We start from the raw sequence: 18,199 nt of genomic DNA, 5'->3' as shown, positions 1-18,199 counted from the left end.
AGGTTTACTTTATGAGAAATTACATTTTTATTACTCTTTACTGCTGACTCTAATACTGAGAGGGTAGAGAGGGAGGGGAAAAGGGAAGAAAAAAAAGATGAGAGGAGGGAAGAAGGGAGATTTCTTTATGGTTAATTTTTACATTTGGTATAAAAATTAAAACAAGCTAGAAAATATTGAGGTCCAGTGAGATAGCTCAGTAGGTAAAGACACTTGCTGCCTAATGATACACGCCTCACAATGGGAGTTTGATCCTGAAACTCATGTAAAGGTGGAAGGTGATAACTAACTCAACAAATTGTCCTTTGACTGCCACATGTGCACTGTGGCAACACACACACACAAATTAAAAATTAGAGAGGAAAATACTGTTAAAGAAATACACAAACCCTAAACAATTCCAAACAGTCTGTCTGGAATCAGAGACTAGTTTTGTACAAAGTTCATGCAAAATTTTCTGGTAAGTCAGGTACCATAATAGTACGTCTGTCATCCCAGCACTTAGAAGATATGACATAATCTACAAAATCAACAAAAAATGCTGAGTTAAGAAGCTGTAGAGATGGCTCAGCAGTTACTGGCTGTTCTCCTAGAGGTGTTGGGAGCCGACTTTTAGCAGAAAGCGGCTAGATTATCTTTGCAGCCATCTGGAACCATATACCCTGATAAGAGATTTGGTTTTCAATAGCCTACAACAGCTGAAGCACACTCTGATATCCCACATATTTTGTTTTGCTGTTTATTGCCCCCAGCTACAAGGCGCATGTGGTAGCCATGCCTGCAAGGCATGCAGTTCACGTGCTGTCCACGTGCTATCCAGGCCATATATGCCTGTAAGGCGCACATGCTGTCCACTCTATAGACACCTGTAAGGCTTACGTCATATCAACACCTGCAAGGCACGTGGTATCCACGCGCCTACAAGGCACATGGCAAAAGCATATAAATACTTCAGAATTCCCTTCAATAAGAGAGACTTGAGACTTGATCAGAACCTCTGTCTTGTCTCCATTCTTTGCGTCTCCTGCCCCAAGAGCCCCACTCTCTCTCTTGACCAGAGCACTTAGCCCCAAAGCGTTGAGGCAAAGCGTTGAGGAGAGTACGGGTCCCAACATAGAGGTCCTGAGTTTAATACCCAGCATCTAGCTGTGGCTCATGAGCATCTGTAATGGGATCCAATTCTGTCTTCTGGTGTGCATGAAAAAAAAAATATTTATATATATATAATATATAATTTATATAATATATATTATATAAATTATATATAATTTATTATATATTATATATATTAATATATATTATATATTATAATAATAATAATAATTTATATAATTTATATAATATATATATATGGCTAGTTCCTTACTCAGTCTCTGTTGCATTGCCACGTTAACCAAAGATTCTCCATCTTTTTTGCAAAGCCCAATCAAAAGGCTCACAGTATAACCTAGCTTATTGTTTGAAGGTAACCACATAGGGAAGGATCTTACAAAGTGTAACCTTGGGGATAAACAGAGGCTCAGATGCTGCTCATAGCTCAAGAAGTCACACCACCTTCAGCTGTTTGCCTTTTATACTACTGGCATTTACACCAATGGTGCACAGGAACAATGGCCAAATTGCTGAAACATTAACATGAATCAAGGTAATGGAATCTTTAAACCTACTGACCCCTGCTGTTCCATTAAAAAAGAACAAAACAGCAGTTACAGATGCATTTGGTGAAGCAGCAGAAAGTATTATGTTTATGAAATTTTGTTGTACATGTTGTAAAAGTTAAGTTTTAATTGTCAAGTTGACATAATGGGAAAGGAGTCTCAATGAGGGACTGCCTAGATCTGGTTGACCTGTGAGTAGGTCTGTGGGAGATTGTCATGACTGCCTTCATTGATGTGGAGGGAAGACCTAGCTTGAAAGTGTGTGGTACTGTTCCTGGGTTTGGGGCTCTGAATTGTACAAAAAGCATAGAGATCTAGCTGAGCACTTAACATGCAAGAATTTGTTTCTCTCTGCTCCTGATTGCAGATATGATAAGCCTACTTGCTTCAAGCTCTTTTCACTGTGACTTCCCTGCACAGAGTATAATTTAGAGTTGCATGCTAAAATAAACCCCTTTGTCCCCTAAGTTGCTTTTTGTCAGGATATGTTGTCACAGCAACATGAATGAAATTAGGATACATTTTTTTTTAAAAAGAAATCTACATTTCAATTAAGAATCTACAGAGTCCTTCTGCTGCACATACGTCATCTGAACCATGGCTGCTGTCCTCCCTGGGTGCAGAGATGCAGGCTGCACTCGCCACTTCTTGTGCTGTACCATTTTTTTCTTTCTTTTTTTAAAAGAACTGGGGCACAATCCATTTATGTTAACATCATCAGGTTTGTTGTTATTGTTTTAGTTTTGCAACGCTAGGAAAGCATTCTACCACTAAGCTACAACTCTAGCTCCAAACAAATATTTTTTTACACTGCTCTACTTTGTCTAATATGAGAAACACTCCTAGATAAAACACACCATAGAAGTTGTAAAGGCTCCCAACAATCAATGTAATTAAATATCATTATCAACCACTGAAATAAGGTTTCTTTAAAAAGAGAGTTGCTGTGCACATGTAAATCGTGTTTAATAGTCTGGAAATACACAACAAAAGAGAACCACAAAAATGCATGTCAATGGTGAGAGGCATGCATAAAGCACTGGGAAGGAACAGGTGCTGGCACTGATAAGCATAAATACTGACAGGTTTTACACGGAGACTGCTCTCTAGGTTGTGGAGCCTTTGCTTCTGTTTAAAGATGCACTTATGGGCATGTTGTATACAACAAAGACCAATAAGAGCTTTAATCAGAAGATCAATATGCAAAACACATTAACCAATCTCTATAGAGGATTTGATGTATATTTAATGGTTTCAGTAAAAAATAAAATGTTGAAAGAATGTTTTCAGCTTTCAAAAAACTGCTATGCTAATTGCATTGTTTTTAATGAACAGATATGTAGGAGATGCCAAGAACAAGGAGGCATAGAAGGGCTGAATAGTACAGAAAAGATGGTGCTCTTTTAGTTTATGTTCTACTCAAGGTTCCTAAGTGGCAGAGATACTATTAACCTCCACAGCCGCTTTTCTTTACTCCATAGGGAATACAGTTTTCAACCACAGATTTAAATACTCAGAATGACGGACACATTTCCTCTCTGCCTTGCAGCCAAGTGTGATCATGTCACTATATACTAGCTAACTAGATGTGACAGCTTGGGTTGACACTACAGACAAGGGAGCAGAGAGCTTCCTTTCTGTCCTGTGCTAGCTCCTGTTGTATATATTTGTGAGGAAGAAATAAATTCCTATTTTGTTTAAAGCATTGCAATGGTGGGTCTCAGTTAATAATTCCCTATCTTGTTTGAGCATCTTTCTCCTGGGACTCACTGTAGATTGTGTAGGCACTGCCACTGGTGGGCATGTGTAATGGTTAACTTCCATTCAAGAATCACAGGGGCAGAGAAAGCAGCCCAGGCCACAGTGTCAAAAGATTGTTAATACTGGCTGCAGCACAGTCATTTGTGAGCAGAGAGATCTCAGGCATGTTAAATTGCTTCTCCCAGAGAAAACAGATATACTGAGGGGATATCTCTATTTGATATACTAAAGTGTTATTTATCACAAACCACCACCACGAATACAACAGAAATAAGAAAGATAAAGTGAAATACTAGATGTGACAAATTTCATTGCCAGTGAAAACTGAAAACTGCACATGTATTTGTGATAACTAGAAAATAAACATAATCTGATTTCTTTCTATAACCCTAGTCCAGCAATATTTTTTTAAAACAACCATCTTTTAAAAAGTCTTATTTTGATAGGGAAATACCAAAACATAGAAAAACAGATTTTGGAGAAGTAGCATACAATAACTGATTTAAAAAGGACAGAGCCTTTACTGGGTACATTGACCACCCTTAAGGGCAGGCCCCAGGCTCAGCAGTAGATTGCCAACACCAACAAACTCAATGGCATTTTTGTAGACTTTTTGCTCTATATGTTTGTTCAGGCATTTTTTTTTGTCTTACTGGTCTTTTGATTGTAAATTATAGTTTCTGATTTTATATTACTATTGGTCTTGTTTTTGTGTGTGTGTATGTGCACATTCCTTCTTTTTAAAATTCTGTTGTTTTTGTTAGTGTTTGACTGTTTTTTAAAAGAGGGAGAAAGGGCATGGAGTTGGGTGGACTGGGAGGTGGGGAGGAGTGGGGAGGAGTTGGGAGAGGAAAAACTCACAATCAGAACATTTTATATAAAATTATTTTTAATAAAGATATATTAGAAACAAGAGTCTTGTATATTTTAAATTGTGTTAGTAAGCATTATTTTGTGTTGTTTATTTAAAAAATACTGAATAAATGGTGAATGAAGTCAAAGTCACATGACCAGTCAGTCTTCTTAAAACCATTGCTTTCTTGTTCAGTAAGTCAAAATAAACACCAGGGGACTGACCTACAGCAAACAGAAGCCTCTCTAGTTTAATCTGTGTTGCCCACATGCACATCAAAGCCATCTATTCACACAGCAACAAAACCTTCAACAGGCTCCTCTGGTTCCAGTTTCTCCTAATGTAAGCAGCTAAAATCAACTGCTCAAAGTCAGCTGTTCTTTAAGGAATTCTGAGACAATTAACCTTTTGCCCCTAGGTTACAATATTAAGATGTTCATTAATGAGTTATCCTTCAAAAACTGCTTTCTAGTAATCTGAATGGCATCTTCAGGTAATTATAATTCCCTCAAGAAAGCTAGAATGCCGGCAGTTCTTGAAAGACTGCTTCTCCTTTGTTCATTCAGCATCCTAGGCTGATAGAAGGACCCAGCTCCTGCTTGCCATCTGAATGCATCGAACTTGTACAAAATCCCTAAATCTATTTCAGGATATCTAATGACTACAGAAGGTATTTTCATATTTAAGACCCTCAGATTATGAGTACATTGATAGGACATACTGAGTAATACTACATTCTTCAATAGTGTCAGAAACAACAGAAAAATAGAGGCTGCACACTGTCTATTCATGACTTACCTTCTCAACATATTCAAACACCAGGTATAATTTCCCTCTCCGACGAAAAGCTTCCTTCAGCTCCACAATGTTTTCCTGCTTGAGTGTGCGAAGCATTTTAAGCTCTCGTAAAGTCGTCTCCTTGACTTCCTCATTTTCTAGAATACAGGCAGTGGTGAAGAAAGAAAATAAATGAAAGCTTTCAAAAGTACCATTCGAAGAATTTTAAGACCACTGACAAAATCTTCTACTTAAGACATCCACAGATAAAATATTAAGACATTTTCATGGTGAGAGAAAGAAAACAAACAAAAAGTTTAAAGAAAAGCCTCAGTCAGATTTGGTAGTGCGGACCTATAATAACCCTAGCACTCAGGAGGTTGAAGCTGGGGGATGGTAAGTTTCAGGCCAGCCTGTGCTATAAGGTACTCAAAAAGCCCAAAACAAAACAACAAAAAAAGGTTTCCTTGAACACATCAAACCCATTTTTGCTTGCATTTTATTTTATTTTATTTGTTGTATCAAACCATAGATTTATAGACACAGCATATGAATTCATCATCATTTTAGATGTAACACTCTACATTGGGGAAGAAAATGTTTAAAAGGGTTATGAAAGCCAACACCATCAATGTGCAGAGGAAGCTTTGTGTCCAGTATGTGTAGCAGTTGATGTCCTAAGGTTAGCTTCAAGTTTTGTCATAAAAGAGTATTTTACTCTTCAGACTGTGTGACTGTGTGCGAATCATCTCAGTAAGCACAGGTATTCATGATGCAGTTCATGGCCAAACCATGGGAAATTCTTTTTTTTTCTTTTTTTGTTTCTTTTCTTTTATTGGATATTTTCTTTATTTATATTTCAAATGTTACCCCCACTCCCAGTTCCTCCCTTTCCCAAAACCCCTTATCCCATCTTAAGAGCGTCTTATTTCTCTGAACAGAAATTGCTGCGGGTTCCTGCTGCCTTCCCGTGGCATGTCCATCTGTCCATCACAGATGGTATAGCTGTTCTGGGACAGAGATCTTATGCTGTACCAGCATCTGCCCTTCCATACCATCAATTTCACTTGTGATATCCTCCATGGACAGGGAGGCAAGACAGACGCTACATTAATGGTAAGGGATTAATGGGCAGGCAAGCAAGAAGCTAGGATTTTACTTTAAATGTCTACTTATGATAGCTTATAAGGGGTAACTGGAAAATTCTAAGTAGTATGTTTTTAATATGTATGCTGAAGAATACAGGTTATAATAATTCCCAAATCCTTAGTTGGAAAACTAAACCCCTTCTAAGTTTGTGAAAAATTCATTCAGAGGGAACATGGAATTGATATGAGACTATTTGTGTTCTTTATTTAACTCACTTAATATGAATATTTATAGTCTAGGCTATAGAAATATGCCTTGATTACAAAGTGCTATGTAGAGTGCAATATTTCCATTCTAAAACTTCAAAATGATGAATTGTAAAACACGTTTGGCCCCATGCTTTGGTTAGGGGCCTGAATCCAGGCATATCTTTAAGTCTGAAGAGAAAGAAACTGGAAGTTCTGGGACAAGGACAAGAACACCTATGGCTTTGAAGAAGACATGCTTTCCACAAAAGGCACCCAAAAGGGAAAAAGCTGATTGGGGTTCGTGATAAGGGAAGAGAAAGATTCTAAATGCAGAATAAAAATTGCTTATTAGCTGATTTTCTGTCCAGTCCCCACATTCAGTCCCCTTCCAAAATGAGTTTAACGAAGAGGTTGGTAGAAACAGGACTTTGAGGAAGTGGTGGATCTGTGACAATGAGGAAACATAAAGTCAATACTTCTTTGTGACCTGGTTACTTGAGTGAGGTGCTCTTTAGATAGGAAATAGTTGGAGGTTGCTGGGACACAGGTTCGTAAAGGATGTGGATGCTGTTGTGCACAAATGGACAAGGGCAACAGTAGCAGAAGCAGTGACCTATCCCTGAGTGAGGGGGAAAGACCTGGACAGTGGATCCCACATGCCAGGGAGGATTGATGACATGCAATTGTGGGACTTCCTGAGGGAATTGTGAAGTGGCGAAGGGCTACCTGTTAAAGGCAATAGCCTTGACTGCTGTTGAGTACTACAGTGGTCCCAGCCACTAAAGCCACCATCTTCCATCAGAAACTATATCAGAATGCCAATTTCATGTCTCTCTCATCTTAGCCTTTTAGTTGCAAAAATAACCCTGTTGCCAGCAGAGGGCCTTTTCACCTGTTCTCTGAGCCCAGTATGTTCAGCCTTCCACCCTGGCTCTTGATGGCACTAGTTCTTTCAGGTTGTTGTAAAATTTCATTCCTTAAGGGGATTTTCCAGACCCTAAAATAAGATGACTCCTCTCCATGCCATTCCTTACCACAAATATAATTGTGGTAAGCACCTTCTTCTCACAGAACACATCATCAATTTTCTTGTTACAAGTGGAGTGTCCCTGAGCTGAAATGCTTGTGACCAAAAGTGTTTAAGATTTTAGAAATTTGATTATGAAATAAGTAAGTACACGAGAGAGAGGACACACACACACACACACACAGAGAGAGAGAGAGAGAGAGAGAGAGGTATAATGATATCTCTTGGGATTTGTACTCAAATTCAAATACAAAATTCATTTACATTTCATACATCCATATCATGGAAGACAACTTTATGTTTTCAATGTGCTTATTTTCTGACTCCAACATATTACATAAGGCCAAGTATGAAATTTCCTACTTATAGAATCAGATAAGTACTCAATAAGTAAACTTGGATACATTTCACACTTTGGACCTTTGGATTTGGACTGAGGCTGCTTACTGATTAAGCTCTTCTGTCCAACATACGTCCAACTTTGAAGAACTAGGAATAATCACAACTTCCTATTATGAATGCTTGAGCTGGGCCCCAGGAAGAGATCTTTGTACGTATATGCCTAGGTCTCCCCAACTTTAGATGTGGGAAGCAGGTAAGAGGTGGCCAACAATATAGGCACTCTGTCTTCTCAATTCTGAGTAGAGTACTTTCAATTTTTCTTTTGAAAACTTTTGAGAGGGCTGGTTGTGAGGTAATGTGAAAAACAGAATTAATTTTCCCTCACTCATCTCTGACCCTGAATGTTTCTAGAATATGAAAAATGGGGAACCTAATAGTACTTAGGGTCAACAGTATGTATGTCTACATACAAAACCTTTAAGAGAATCAATTAGTTACGCTGGAGCTGAGTACGAAGTTACTAAGTAGATGCAGCTGGCCTTTCTTCTCTAATCAAATGCTTGGGCATGCTTAGCATTCAAAAAGCAAGGAAAAAGACAGTGTTGTATATTATTATCAAGTTGGGACGGTTTCACTGTGCTAATAGATAAAGTGGCCTTGGTATGTCCAAATCAAAATAGCAATGATAAAAAAAAAAAAAAAAAACCCACCAGAATAGAACTGTGGAGAGCTAGACTTTGGATTCTGCCTTTTAAACAATGTATACTGCAACATGCAACTCTGGGCAAGGCATTTACATTTTCATCAGCAAAAAACCCTAATAATTTATGGTTTTTTTCAGTAGAGTATTTCTAATTATAAACTTTTCATCAGTAAATAAATCTAATAATTTTTCCATTTAAGTCTTTCTGGTTGTGAGTCTAGATTTCAACAGCTGAGCCATCTCTCCTGCCAAAGTCTTTCTAATTATAAACCTAAGCCTCCCAGAATTTTGGTAGCTGATAAAATATATTATTCATATATACTAGCTCCATCTAACAGTGAAGTTATAAAAACATAATGGCTATATTCTGAATGTTTATAAAGAGAGAAAGAAGATAAGCACACAGTGAAACAGGTTGGTGGCACCTTGTAATCCTGGCTACTTGGGAGGCTATGGCAGGAGGATTCCAAGTTCAAGGCCAGCATGGACAATGTCCTGAAACACTGTCTCTAAACAAAAAAAATAGAAAGAGGACCTGGATATACCTCAGTGGTAGAATGCTTTCTGAGCAAGTGCAAGGCCTAGGTTCAATTCTCAAGAACACACACACACACACACACAAAGGTAGCTGTTGGAGGGACACACAATAACATCACTTAGGGTATAGTAGTGTGCCAACACCACCTTACTGAGCTGCCTTTTAAGAAAATGAGGCTCTTTATGCCAGCCATAAATAATAACCTAAGCATTAAGACTGTAATGACTGGGAACAGGCAAGAAGTGAAGTGCTTAATTCCCAAAGTGCAAGCACACTAAGTACTCGTCATTACTCAGAACATCCTATAATTTTGTTTCTGTGAGTACTTTTAAGGTTTCTAGCCTACCCTATACTGGAAAGTGAAAAGTGTGGTAGTAAATAATGATATGACGGAGAAAAGTAATGTACACCCCACAGACACACGTGCTTCTAAACCAAGCAAAAAGTAGCAAAGCACTGGAAGTCACAGCATACACAGTGCATGAAAACAAGCATCCTCCACTCTCTCCTCCCCAAATCACCACTAGTTAAGATAATCCTTGTGTGCTATCTGTGGTAATTTCTCCATCTCAGAAATAACTGACATCTAAAAAGGACAGCTATTTTCTCAGGGGCATGGACTCAGAGTCACATTCAACCTCTTGTCCTAAGTTGAACAGAGGGACTTAGGTAGTATAGTATATTACAGTAAGCTTTGGAGAGTGAGTCACAATACCTAGATTGATGCTTAGACTTTGTAACATATCAGATCCAGCTATCTGGCTTGTTGCTAACCCCACACAGCCAAAGAGCACACCATGACTTGTCAGTGAAGGTCTTAGGCCTGCATTTTAGTCACATTAAACACATACCAGGTCCTCACCTACAAACTGAGACTGACTGGAGTTACAGTGGTTTATTCTAAAGGTCTCTTCTACTTCTAAAAGTCAATGTTTCTACACTTGTTTAAGTCCCATGCTAACCAATCTCATCCTTAGGCACTGTTGAACCTGGCTTTTTTCTTGGCTTTAGAATGAATGTCAGCTGAAAACCATCCTCTCAAATCTTTTCTCTCAAAGTAAATAGCCAGGATTGGCTATGAGACTATAGGTCTTCAACCCCGTCAGAAATCCAGAATGACTGAGTTAAGTGAAATTATGGGAAGCACTAAGCATAGCTTCTAAAACTTAGCCAACTTATAGAGACCGCTGAACACCTGGACAGTCCCTATACTACCAAAGGTTGGAGCATCAAATCTTCAGCCTTCTTGAAGAAAGCCAAACGAGACGGTTCACAGCTGTAATCCTAGCACTCATAAGGCTGAGGCAGGAGGATTGCTACAAGTTCAAAGCCATCTTTGGCTAAACTATGAGTTCTGGGCCAGCCTAGGCTACATAGTAAGATCATTTTTCAAAATAAAGAGAAGAGGGAGGGGGAGGGAAAGGAGAAGAAAAGAAGGGCAGGGGAGGAAGGGGAGAGGAAAAAGGGGAGAGTGGGTAGATTGAATGAATGAATGAATATATGAAACTTTAATTTCAGGCTATCTTGGGCTACATACCAATATCCTATCTCAGACAAAACAAAAGCAGCACTGGAGCCAGGCAGTGGTGGTGCATGCACGCCTTTGATCCCAACACTTGGGAGGCAGAGGCAGGTGGATTTCTGAGCTGGAGGCCAGCCTGGTCTACAGAGTGAGTTCCAGGACAGCCAGGACTACACAGAGAAACCCTGTCTCGAAAACCAAAAATAAAAAAGCAGCACTGGAGGGGTTGTTAAAGACAAAGCAACTCTGGCAAAGTTCTATGCAGTCAGTATACAATCTACCCTACCCAGGACAAAGTGACAGCAACAAAAAAGGATGCACAGTAAGAACAAACAAAACTCTGGCCTACTTCAGCAGGCTTACCACTGAGTCAAGTTAACACACCTAAAAAAAATCAAGAGAGTCACTAAAATAAAAGATAGCAGCTTTTTAAGAAGAAAGCTCACAGGAGCAAAATAAATTCAAAGATAAGTCAGTGATGAAAAGAAAAATCTAAAGATCAGCAGAAACTATTGTAACCCTATTTTTAAAGAACCGTGGGCTTGGAAAAGAAATCCAGGAATAGCTATAACCTACTTTATGAAACCACAAACCCGACATCTTTGTATAGCCGAAGAGGCCCCCAAAACAGATCTTTAAACAGATATAATGAAAAAGAAAAGTCAATCCATCCTTGAACGAAACCATAGGGTACCATGTTTGATTCTGGTTGCTCTGATTGAAGACAGTACAGCAGCAGCAGGGCAATCAATGTGGCCAGAGATTTGAATGGTGATGTTACTGTTTTATGCACCAAAAAACAAAAAAGATGAAGATCCTTCAATTTTTAGAGATGAAAGACAAGTTAAAGAACAGAGAAAGTTTATGAAATCACAAAAAGTGCAAAATGTTGCCAAATCTTACAAGAATCCTTGAGGTTTGAAAGAGATCTATCTGGTTTGGGCAGCAAAGGAAGTCTGATAGTACCAGGAGTAGCCAGTGCTACAGCTCAGATAATCAGATTCTTTAGATAATCAAGGCTGGAAATTTTGTTTCAAGGCCCCTCTTATACAGAATTCAGGCTCCTGAAGTTTAGAATTAACGAATTCTTGTTTTATAGCAACATGCAAACTAAGAGACCAGTACAAAGTTTTCTAGTCTCTAGGTAAAAATAAGAATGGAATCAACTGGAGGAAAGACTATATAATTAACTAAACATTTCATAATAATTAAAGACATAAATATATTCAAGAGAAAGGCATTTATAGGAAACAAACAACAGGAATTAAAATTCTACCCATTTTATTTGATATAAAAGCAGAGAAATGACCTAACATCCTCACCCCAATGAAACATGGATGACTGCGCAGCTCACTGGAGGTAGCCATGTCCCTAAGGCTCAGTGGTAAGCAGAGAGAATTTTTCATTCATCAAAGATAACAGTACAAAGATCTAAAAGGAGGATCAAAATCTAAATAAAAACATTCTGACTACATGTTTCCCTAACATAAAGGTTTAACAGACAATACTTCTCAGTTACTATTCAAAACTACCTAGTTTAAATTGGCACTCCTGGATTCTTCAATAAATTTGGTTTTGTCTCTATATAAGAGTGATAACCCAGGGCCAGTGAAATGGCTCAGGGGGTGAAGGGGCTGCCTCCAAGATTTGGCAACCTGAGTTTGATCCCCAGGACCCACAAAATGGAAGGAGAGAATTGATGCCCACAGCTGCCCTCTGATCTCCAGATACCAGATACTGCACATATATAACAACACATATAATAATCAAACAAATGTAACTAATAATGATGATATATTAATACATGACCATCTGATTATCAAATGTCAAAGTCCAAGACTGCAGTTATAGGGAGGTTAAAGAGAATTTGGCTAAAATATTTACTATATACAATCTGAAAACATCTTTTAACCAAAGAATCCCCTGTAACTTTGGAGTTTGTGGTCATTTTTTATTCACAGAAGATCCAAATAATGAACAGAATTAATTCAGTAGAGACCACTAACTTGTTAGGTATTTGATATTTAATTTTCTCTGTGGCAGCATACATGAATAGAGAAATTTGTATCATCATTCAGAGTGCTGCTATGAATTCTGAGATGCCAGATTTATGATGATATGCCAAAATGTGGTAGCTGTTAAAATAATAAAAGAAAAACCAACAAAGGAAGTAATCTCTGATAAAAATTTATTCTTACTCAAACATACCATTTTGTTTGGGGGTGAGGGTAGCAGCTGGGAATTAAAGCAAAGACTACCACTGAGCCACATCCCCAGCCTATATTCTTTCTCCCAACAGAAGTTTCTGTTCTCATTGAGAGTATTAAAATCTTACAGGGAAATGCATAGGCAAAGATACTGATAAATCATCTGGCAGAGTTTTAGCAGCTAACAATCAGGGAATAAAATCTTAGAAGTGCAGGAAAGAGTGGAGAGATGGCTCAGAAGTTAAGAGTCTTTGTTGTTCTTCAAGAACCCTAGTTTGATTCTCAGCACCCAAATGGTGGTTCACAACTATCCAGAATTCCAGCTCTAGGGGATCTAATGCCCTTACCTCCATGGGCACCAGACCTGTGTACATGGTACACGTACATACTTGTAGGCAAAACACTCATAGATACAAAATATATTAATTCTAAAACATGAGGATACACATATTAGAAGCAAGAAAGCTGATAAAGCCTTTTGCTATATTTTTATTGAGCTAATTATGTAACTTTACTGTAAAAACTGACATTCCTGCTTAAAAGATAATACCCATTTCTGCTAAAATCTAAATTAGCACACAATTGCTATTATAATAGAAATTGTATTTACTATAAAATAAACTTATTTTCAAAATTTCAGTCTTATTTTTTTCCAGTTAAATTAACAACCCTTTCATTTACTATGAAAATTTATGTCTTTTAAACAATAATCAGTTATTCTTGGATAATAAAGATATTTTGCACCAAAAGTGGTCTACCTAAAAATATACTTTAAATAAAATAATAATGTTTTATTTAAATTTAAAATTAAATACATTTTTTAAGTTAAAAATAAAATATTTCACACAAATTTCTGGATCCATATCATGTTAACAGAACAGTAGGATGTAATTATAATCTTTTAAAGCTACCAAAAGATGGTATATATTCTCATACTGCATACCATCAGTTAAAGAATATTTAGGAATATTGATGTGAATGTCAGTCAGACCAAGTACAATTTCCATTTTAGCTTATCAATGCTTTTTATAGAATTATTTCATTTATTTTTACAAAGATTTGGACATGTATGATTTAGAATAATCACTACTATAATAGGAATTTTTATAGCAACTAATAAAATGAATGTTTGAGAGCTACTAGACAATGAAAACAATATCAGAATATTTTTATGTTTTATTATAATACACTGGTTGAAATTTAGATAATAAAACAGATTTTATATTATCATAATTTACATAGGAGTTCAATAGACAACCTCATCTATGTGAAACTATGATGCATAATTCATACTGTAAAAGAGTTGGTCACCAGACATGAACCATTTCTTTGTATTAAGAGTATTCTTGCCAGAGGAATAGGGTAAAGACATAGAACACTAGATAACAGGGTTTTAAGCAAGCTTAGTCTACATAAGACCCTGTGCCCCCCAAAAAGTTTTTTTTGAAGATCTGGTGGCCATTATTAGTTTGCAGCTTGCCAATGTGACCTTAAAGGTGAATACAGAGTCAGAAGTCTCCATACACATGCAAGAGTGCTGCTTTGATTTTCTCTCGCAATCACTGTTTTTAGATCACCATTTGTCTCTGGACCACCTGTCATTATCTAAAGTCACTGCTCAAAGAGCCTATTTCCAATGGTCTCACAGTAGGTTACCCAGGGGCAACTGCTTCCATAGATCAAAGGCACATAGGCACATGGTTTTTAAGTACACTGTCTCCCAGAATAAGCTTAAAAGCATTTCCCAGTACCTTCCTTTAAGACTGTCCTCAGTGACTGTCCTCACAGTGGCTGCTCGGGGCCCTAGGTAATATGCAAGTGCTCCACATAAGTAGTTTAGTTACATCAAATGTTGTGGAAGCTATCCTAGAAGCCTTTTGTTTACAACCCTTCTGTAATTTTATGCTTTCTAAATATAGACGTTGGTACCTTAAAGTGCTTAGGAAATGTGCATCAATGAAGCCAGGCTATGTTATCTATCTTCAGGTTTCGAATTAGATACAGAGGCTGATGCTGATACTTTTTTTTTTTTTTTTTTTTACCTATTTTTCATATGGTAGCTTGCAACTCAATGCAACAATGGAGTACTTTTTAAGATTTTACTAAACCTGTGAAAGTAGAAAATGGAGTACCTCATTAACACTAGAATTTGTAAGACTTGCTTCATTATAGTGTGCATATGGAAGCTGGGTTAGGATTTAGAAAGTCTTTTTTACTGAGGTCTCTACTGTTGCCTAAATCTCAAAAGCTATGTAGACTTTCATTATCAGTCTTTGTCTTTGGTTAGGTAAGAGTTAACAGCTAAGGTTGTTTGAAACTTACTTCCCCAAAGAAGTAATTTCAGACAGGAATCTAAATTTTAGGCTAGAACAAGGAAGTAGGCTTCAGATATGAAAATGACCTTGGGCTAGGATAAGGAAGTAGGCTCAGATACTTTGGTCATCCTGATAAGCCCTTAGAAACAGTGATCATGGGAGTGTTCATGTAATTGGGTTTAATGCCTTGCTTTTTCTTTGACTATTTGTGTTTATTGTATTGTTTGTTCCTTGACTATTTGCATCTCTTGTATTGCTAGACCCTCAACCAGAACTGACCTTATCATATGCATGTAATCAAAACGATATAAAAGCATAAAGGAAGAGGGGGTATGGGATAGGGGGTTCTAGGGAGGGGAAATACGGAAATAGGGAAAGAGGATGACATCTGTATTGTAAATAAATAAAATATCCAATAAAAAAGAAACTTTCTTCCCCAGCAGAGTTTTAGTGCTCCATTTGAAACAGTCTAACGTTTGATGAAGACCCCCCAATATGGCATTTCTTATTGAAAATCTTATTCTCTCAATAAATGCTTCTAAATATAAAACTGTCCCATCTCCATCCTGCCTCCCACATATCCTTGTATTACTTGCTGTGACTAAGGGCTGGAGAACTCCCTGACCAAATGCTGTATTTCTCACAACATCACTCACTACTTATGGGAACTACAGAAGCATTTGCTTGTAATCAGCTCTTCCATTGTCATCTGTGCAGAAACATGTAGTTAAGAAAACTTCTATCCGGCCTTTGGAGCAAAAACTCTACCCTTGATTGTAAATTAAAATAGATGTTCTAATAGCATAAGATAGGAAATATTTCAAAGTAAATTAGTATGATAATAAACAAGTTGCGTTCTCTCCCCAAGGTAATAATTTTAAAATCACAGGGCTACAGGTCTAACAACTAAAACCTACCTCTCACACATTTTACTGATAAAAAAATTACAGAAGTAAAAATGTTTATATACCTTCACTGTCCTTGAATTTCTTGATTGCCACAATTTCATGTGTTTCCTGCAAAGGAAAAAGAAACAGAGGGAAAATCATTCTCCATTCCCAATTGGGAATCACAATTATCTGTGGGTAGAGGAACTAAGACACATCATCATCTCCATCCAGTCACTACTTTGTTTCACAATCCCCTCTTACCACCCTAGAGACATTGCCAAGGAAGGTTAAGATATAGGGCGGCAAGGGGACAAAGAACAGACACTGACATGCTATGCATGAAACATAAATCTTCACTATTAATGTCTTCAAAAGTACAGGACATAAAAGAAATAAAGAGGACATCCAGAAATATTCATATAACTCTTAACAGTTTGGTTATTTTCAGTATTTTTTCTCAACTTGGAATCATAATATTGTATGCCTTGTTTAATTAAAATGGTTGTGTATGTCACATCCTACTATATAATTAAGATTTAGACCTGATGATAAAAAGCTGCTTGAAGCTCCATTTGTAATAGATGGTTATTTAAATAGTCTGTCAACCAACATACTCCAAGAGCATCTTCATTCCCAGAGCAAATGCTGTAGTGGCATAGATGGTTCAAAGACCACAAATGCTGAACGTTCCTAATACACACAACCAAGCTGGCATACCCAAATACACCCCTTTCACAGCTTCCTTCAGCAGTATATACCATCTAGTCCACAAGCAGTGCCAAAACAAATATCATTACTTAAAAAATATTTTAAACTAAATATTAGTAGGTAAACATTTGTTTATTTATTGTGGGGTTGAGGATACTTGCCACAATGCATGTGCAAAGGTCAGAGAACGATTTATGAGGGTTCTCTATTTCCATTGTGGAGGTCCCAAGAACCAAATCCAGGTTGTTAGGTTTTCTATTACCTGGCAAATAAAATGAACTCAACCAGGGCTATTTTTTAAACACTGCTTCATGGGTAAAAATTTGTTGCCAAACTGAATTACTTAAGGTTATTATTGTAGAGTATGCACAATCAAATCTGATATAACTAACCTTTGTAATTATGGCCATCATTTTTGTGCCCCAAGTCCTTACTTGAACATGGTTATTTCTTCATATTTTGCATTTTGATATTTTAATTATTTCATTCCTTAAATCTTTATTTAACCATAATTTAGTTTAGTAAATGACAAAGTGAGAGACTCCAGATTTAATAGAATTTCCAAATGCTGAACCGATTTTCCTGATCCCCTTTAGTGATGACTTGTAACTGTTATATCTTAGCATCCTTACAGACAAATTCTAGATTTATGTTCAGAGCTTTCTTGTCACCTTTAGTCTGGTGCGGGCTACTGACCTACCGGCTCTTACAACAGATCCACTTTAAATGACTGGTACCTTAAGCTTTTACATTAATCAGTGTTGGGAGCCGACTTTAAGCAGAAAGCAGCTAGAAAGCAGCTATCAACTTTGTAGCCATCTCGAGCCATATACCCTGATAGAGACTTGTTTTTCAACAGCCTACAACAGCTGAGCACACTCTGACAAACATCTTGTTTTGCTGTTTAGTGATCTCAGCTTCATGGTGCACGTGGTAAAATGTCTTCACCTGTGTTCTCCTGCTTGTGCTTATAAATACCCAAGATTTCCTTGGAACATAGTCAATAGGAGGTCAATAGGAGATGTGAATATAGTCTATGGGAGACAGTAAACGAGACTTGACTACAGACCCTGTCTTGTCTCCATTCTTCACATTTCTTGCCCCTCCATCCCCACTCTCTCTCTTAACCAGAGCACTTAGCCCCAAAGCGTGGGGCAGTGTGGACAGCAACATAGTAGCCCCAAAGCGTGGGGCAGTGTGGTCCTCAACAAATCTGGAGTTCTAGACCCTGGTTTTCTCGTCACTTGGCTGGATAAAACTAAGAATATGTTTTGGTTGTTAAACCTAACCTATAACTATATACATATGGGCTATTATGTCAACTATATTTACATAGTCAATTGCTTCACCATTTAGTAAAAGTTCTTTTCTCCAATGGTTTTCATATATTTGAATGCTTGATGTGCATTGTACTTTAATCCATCAAAAATGGCTCTCTGAATGGTTTTCTGAGGCAGCATTCTTTTTTTCCTTATCATATGAACACCCTCAGCTTTGCAGCCAGTGGGCAGGCACAAAAATTTTGAAATGGCTTTAGGTGCAGCTTTGTGGTAGAAAGCAT

At 37.5% G+C, this 18,199-nt stretch overlaps 1 protein-coding gene across 5 annotated transcripts in view; it reads right to left on the bottom strand.

Moving 5' to 3' along the window:
- Cdkl5 (cyclin dependent kinase like 5) overlaps positions 1 to 18,199 on the bottom strand; it is a 140,646-nt gene that overhangs the window by 76,595 nt on the left and 45,852 nt on the right. For all 5 annotated transcript variants that reach the window (XR_013105811.1, XR_013105812.1, XM_076918313.1 and 2 more), the window contains exons 3-4: positions 16,011 to 16,056; positions 5,071 to 5,207 (exon numbers count right to left, since the gene is read on the bottom strand). Coding sequence is in view for 3 of the 5 variants with exons in the window: in XM_076918313.1 (XP_076774428.1) it covers positions 5,071 to 5,207; positions 16,011 to 16,056 (183 nt within the window). In the remaining 2 variants the exon portion in view is untranslated. The remainder of the gene's footprint in view (positions 1 to 5,070; positions 5,208 to 16,010; positions 16,057 to 18,199) is intronic.

The sequence above is a fragment of the Arvicanthis niloticus genome, chromosome X (assembly GCF_011762505.2).
Source record: "Arvicanthis niloticus isolate mArvNil1 chromosome X, mArvNil1.pat.X, whole genome shotgun sequence".
NCBI lineage: Eukaryota > Metazoa > Chordata > Mammalia > Rodentia > Muridae > Arvicanthis > Arvicanthis niloticus.
The sequence above is the reverse complement of the archived record's forward strand: the minus strand, read 5'-3'. Positions and strand labels throughout refer to the sequence as shown.